The 5,795-nt window shown below is 46.3% G+C and overlaps 1 protein-coding gene across 1 annotated transcript in view; it reads left to right on the top strand.

Annotated features, from left to right (window-relative positions):
* GALR1 (galanin receptor 1) overlaps nt 1-5,795 on the top strand; it is an 18,273-nt gene that overhangs the window by 5,611 nt on the left and 6,867 nt on the right. Inside the window, exon 3 of the mRNA XM_006163900.1 lies at nt 2,089-2,154. Coding sequence (XP_006163962.1) covers nt 2,089-2,154 — 66 coding nt within the window. The remainder of the gene's footprint in view (nt 1-2,088; nt 2,155-5,795) is intronic.

Here is a 5,795-nt window from a genome sequence, read left to right as displayed (position 1 = left end):
AAGAGACGCAGTCTGAATGTGGCTTGCGGTCCCTTGGGAGGCTGGCGTAGTGGCCTGGGGGTGCTCTAAAGCCAGTCTTCGTCCACAGGCTAGGCTTCCTCAGGTTTCCCTCAGAGGGGAGGAGAGAAGGAGCTCAGGACTCGGGGGCCGGTTCTGCAGGACTGGCAGTCACGTGAGACCGGATCTTTGCTGAAGTCTTCCATGTAACCAGACGTCTGCTGCGCTTTCTCCGGACCTGTCAAAGACAAAGGTGTCTTTCTGGTTAACGGAGCCAGGGTGTCTCAAGGAGACTCCTGGGCAGGGATGTTTACCGTAAGGTCTTGCAGGGTGGTCTATTAGTCATCAGGGACACTGAATTTCCAAAATGGAACTTTTCTAAAAGTACCACGCAGCCAGAAGGATTTGAATAAAGATTTTTTAAAGAGATTTTTTCCTATAGGGTGCGTGTGTTTACCAGAGAGAGAGACAGCATAAAGTGAGAAATCCCCCCCGCCCCGGGTTGGCCACGCCGCAATCCCTTCTCCTCTCTCTCCAATAAAGAATGAGAGGAGGCCCCATGGCGGAGACTGGCTTCAAGGAGACTTGCAGAGAAGAAGCCCCGAAGCAAACAGAGGACCACGCCATCCATGCATGTGGTGGCTGTGCTGACGACACGTCTGGTCACGCTGCTTTCTTCCCCAGTGGGGCGCAGACTCCTGAGGGCCAGTCTTTAGGGATTCTGGATGCATTTTAGGTCTAGAGTGGAGACTTGGTGACTGTTAAAATGTCAGTCCAGAGGAGAACCAAGGCAGAAGGCCATGAGAGCACACAGCAGGGGCATGGTGGGCTCTTCCTGGACAGACCCGGAGCTCCACGTGCCAGGCCCCTCTGCAGCCTGGGGTGCCTGAATGTGCAGCAGCCTGTGGGGGAAGGCAGGTGTCTCACGAGTCACCCGTGCGTACGTACTATTTTCCTTTAAGTTTTCTATAGGGTGTGTGCACTCACCGTGGTGGGGGAGAAAGTGAGAAAGCACCCCTCAGGGGAGATGGCCATCCCGGGATTCCTTCTCCTCCACATGCCTCTCAGGATTTGGGCACCCGTGCACACGTGCGCAGTGCATTATTTCAAGACCCAGTGCTGGGTCTAGGTCTGGGACTTGAACTAAAACAAAGACATATGAATCATTTTCAAGGATAAAGATGATACTGATTTTCTGGAGTTTTTGATACTAGAAAAAGATGATTTTTTATAAACTATGTATATGCAGACATGCTAATGTTAGTCTAAAGTGGATTAGTCCCACTGATGTTTCCTCTGATCTTGGCACTAGAAAGAGTATTAAAGGTGCACAGTAATTAGAAATTTAAAAATAATCAATATTTATATTTTATAGCTTCATAAGTTAATGTAAATATCATGAGATCTGAAGAAACAAAATACTACATAATTTTATTTCCCACATTTGATATTATAAAAGACACTTTATTGAAATATATTTTACATATAATAAAATTCATCCACTGTGAGTAAACAATTCAATGATTTTTTACTAAATTTATTCAGTGGTGCAACCATCACCATAAATCAGTTTTAAAACATTTTTATCACCTCAACAAAATCTCTCATGTCCATTTTCTACCTACTACCATAGGAAACACTGTTTCTAACTATAAATATGCTTTATCTGGATATATTATAAAATTGAAATAATACAAAACGTGTTTTCTTACATGTGCCTTCTTACACTTCATATAATTGTCTTTGAAGTTTTAAAATGTGCCAGTTGTGTATTCTATTTATTGCTGAATAGTACCCATTGTATGGATATAACACATTTTGTCTATCAATTCACTAGTTAATGAATACTTATTTTCACTTTTTGGTTATCATGAGTCACTTCTGAGTCTCTGCGTAGATATGTTGTCTCTTGAGCAGATATCCAAAAAAGTAGCTACTAGGTCTGGGACTTGAACTGTACAGTCAGCCATGTGGAATCCAGCTGCCTCCACAGCCATGCCACTGGCTGGCCTCTTATAAATAATGTAATTGTCAAAGTAGCCAATGAGCTGTGGGGTGTTAGTGCACCAATCTGATGAGTCTGTTTTTCAGGTCCTTAATCATTTGCACAAGAAGTTGAAGAACATGTCAAAGAAGTCAGAAGCGTCTAAGAAAAAGGTAATTAGCCACGTGTGTATCCTACGCCACTTCTGGGAACCCACTTCATTTGAAATCATCCGCATGCTCACCCAAAGCCCGTAAGCTTCAGATTTTTGGTCCAGATATTTGAAATGTACACTTCTTCCCATTAAGGTCTGGGGCAGAGGGAAAGTCAGCATAGCTGAGGACATTGTGGGTAGCCCACGGGGCTAAAGCCCAGACGCAGGTTTGGGAAAGGGAGGAATACGGAGGCTTTGCACTCCGCACCTCACTAAGCGCTGTTTCCAGCTGTGGAGTCGGAACTGCTGACTTACACAACCCGAGGGGCAGCGGTCATCCTATTTCGCACTCAGCACTGTGGCGTGACTCCAGGAGGCCTGGTCATTGTCATTGGAGAGGACACGGTTACGTTCTGTCCTTAAAGCCCCAAGGGCAGGTTTTCCATCCTGTCTCTTCCACCCAGACTTGAACCGAGGTTGGCCCAGAGGGGACAGGAGAAAAGCTGGAGACGATGGAGGAAGACTTGCCCATTGCTAATTGTATTTCACATCGACCAAACCCTGACGTGAGTTTCTCCTGAGTCCTATTAAACCATCCCACTCACTGATACTCATTGCATTCTATATTTTGAGGAACAACCATTTTACAAATCAGAATTAATTTAACTCTTACTAAGATATCTATATAATTTCCTTTAGAAAGCAGAATGAGGTTATTAGACAATGTGATTAGGGAGAAGGGGATTATAAGCAGGCATTTTAACCCACGAATGTAAGCAATAACATCTGGACATACCTTGTTTTCCCTTCTCATTATTTATTATGATCAATGCCATACGTAATTTCCAGGAATTATAGTGTAGGTAAACTATAATTTAAAAAATTCTCCATAAATCGGGATCAGCAGATTGCATAATGGCTACATAGCTGGACTCCCACGTAGCTGACTGCAGTTCAAGTCCTGCACCCAGTGGCTTAAAACTCACACCAGGCACATGTGCATGCGTGCCCAAGATCCCAGGAGAAGAATGGAGGAGAAGGGATTGTGGCATGGTTGGTCGTCCCCTCAGGGGGTGATTTGTCACTTTCTGTTTCTCTGCCTCTCTGGCGAGCACATGCATGTTATAGCAAAAATCTCTCTATCAAAAAAAAAAAAAATCTACATTGAGGACAGTTCTTTCTGACTTTTTGGTTATAAACAGCAATATGGCCAACAGCAAATCTGTTCCAAGACTTGATTGAAAGTAACGGCAGACAACGGGTTAAAAAACATGAAAACTGTGGCTTTTTCTGGCAGTAAAATTAGCTTGTATTATTGATAGAAAAACAATCCTGTAGTTTTAGGAGAACCACCTAAGAATAAAAGGGACAATGTAAATGGCAAGACTATCTTAACACATGTGCCCAAAGGCCTCCAGGGCTGGGACTGGACTGTGGAGTCAGCTACATGGGATTCAGTACCTTACCCACCATGCCACCTGAGGGCCCACTATGCAAGCTCTAGTTACGCTTCTAAGCCTCTCTTCACAGCAGCTGGCCACATGGTAAGTCATATGCATAAAAGAGACCCGAAAAGCTGGCGTTCTCCTGTGTCCTCAGTGACCTGCTCTGACGATGGAGCTCCTTCCCTTTCCCAGCTGTGGGTTTTTCCTGAGCTGTACTTCCCATTTCTCAGAGAACGAGTCATTCAAACAGCAAGGAGGGGCAGTACGTAGCATAGTAGTTAAGACGCTGGACTCCCACATGGTCGACCGTGGTTCAAATTCTGGACCTGGCGGCTTGAAACTCAGGCTGGGCTTGAGTTTGCATGTGTTTGCCTACAATCCCAGCAGGAGACTGGAGGAGAAAGAAAGGATTGCAGTGTGGCCATCCTCCCTCGGGGTGAGGAGTGATTTCTCACTTTCTCACTCTCTGTCTCTCTGGCAAGCACACAGACCCTGTAATCTCTCTCTTAAAAAAAAACAAAAACAAAAACAGAAAACAGCAAACAGCTAAGGACTGTTTGTTTTCCCCCTCGGGCAGGGCAGTTCCTTACAGAGCACCTCGGGTCTCCCGGGAGTCTAAGAGGGACTGGCTCCGTTGGAAGAGACCCACCAAGGGCCGTAGCGAGAGCGTCATTTCCCTGGGGAGGGAACTTGGACAGAGACGGTCCTTTGGCATATGATGAATGTTCCCATCGGGTCAAAGATTTTATGCTCACCAAAAGAAATGAAACAAAGCATTTCTTTAACACTTACTGGATCTTATCTTTGTTTATTACTAATTTTGTCTCCATATCTGAAAAAGTGTCACTGAGGAATCGTAAAAGTCTGAGATAAAACAAAGTGCTTAGAAAAAAGAAGAAAGAAAAGAAGTCTTATAAAAAAATAGAAAAGCTTTTTTGTTTGTTTGTTTGTTTTACACTACCCTCCCCTAAGATTAGAAATTTAGGGATCAGGAGATGGCATAATGGTGCATTGCTGGGCTCCTACATAGTTGACCGTGATTTGAGTCCCGGACCCGGTGGCTTAAAATTCACGCCAGGCACGTGTGCATGCGTGCCCTCAATGCCAAGAGGAGAATGGAGGAGAAGGGATTGTGGCGTGGCCACCCCCCCCGGGAGTGATTTCTCGCTCTCTGTCTCTCTGGCAAGTGCACATGTCCTGTAGCAAAAATCTCTCTTAAAAAAAGATTAGTAGTTAACAACTATTTTGTTTCTACACTCTCTCTCTCACACACACACATAATTGATTTTATATGTATACACACATACGGTATGCAATCCTCTCTCTGTATACATGGGTGTATGCCTGTATACATACAAAACAGATGTGTGCAGATAATATGTATAAGAAGGCCTTTTGTCCATTCTTACGACACTTCCATCTGGATTAGGGAAGGTGTTCTCTTCTCTCCCAGCCTCTGACCTCAGTGGCTGAGGAACAGCTGTGGGCTCTCGATCCGTCTAATCGCCTCCGTGTTTGCACAGAAGCAGTAAACGTGCGGCGGCGGCAGCGTGTCTAAGGGAGAGCCAGGCAGATGCAGGGTGGGGAGGAAGAGCGAGTGAAAGAGGAGAGAAGGGTGGAGGGAAACGGCAGAGAGCGGGGAGGGCGGAGGGAGAGAGGGAGCCGTGAGATGGGGGATGGAAGCGGGAGAGCTGGAACAGTGCAGAGATACAGGGCAAGCCCCTCAGAGAGGCTCGGGGCGGCTGCACGGTGGGGTCTGCCCAGGCCTGAGCACGCAAACAGAGGTTACGCACACACGTAATATCTGATCGATATGGGGCTGCTGGTGCGGATGTTGACAGTTTGCACGCTGCAGCTCCGTTTTGTCCAGCCTTCTCCCGGCGGCTTGGTAAAGCGCCCTTCATGTGTACTGTGCCCACTGGCCCGTCTGCCCAGGCTGCTCCAGCACCAGGCCATGACAGGTGGTTTATGAGAAGACACGTCAGTTCTCACAGTTCTGGAGGCCGGAAATCCACAATCCGGGCACTGGCAGACTCAGTGGCTGGCGGGTCTAGTTCCCAGCCAACTGGTGCTGCCTTCTGTCTGTGTCCTCACGTTGTGGAAGGGGTAGGGCTGCCCTCTGGACATCCACAGGACACTCACCCTATTCACTAGGGCTCCACCTAATTACCTTGTTAAGATTTACGACTTTTTTTTTACATTATGGTAAATGCAC

Source organism: Tupaia chinensis, unplaced genomic scaffold (assembly GCF_000334495.1).
Source record: "Tupaia chinensis unplaced genomic scaffold, TupChi_1.0 Scaffold143551_1, whole genome shotgun sequence".
Lineage (NCBI taxonomy): Eukaryota > Metazoa > Chordata > Mammalia > Scandentia > Tupaiidae > Tupaia > Tupaia belangeri.
This window is presented reverse-complemented; position numbering and strand designations above follow the sequence as displayed.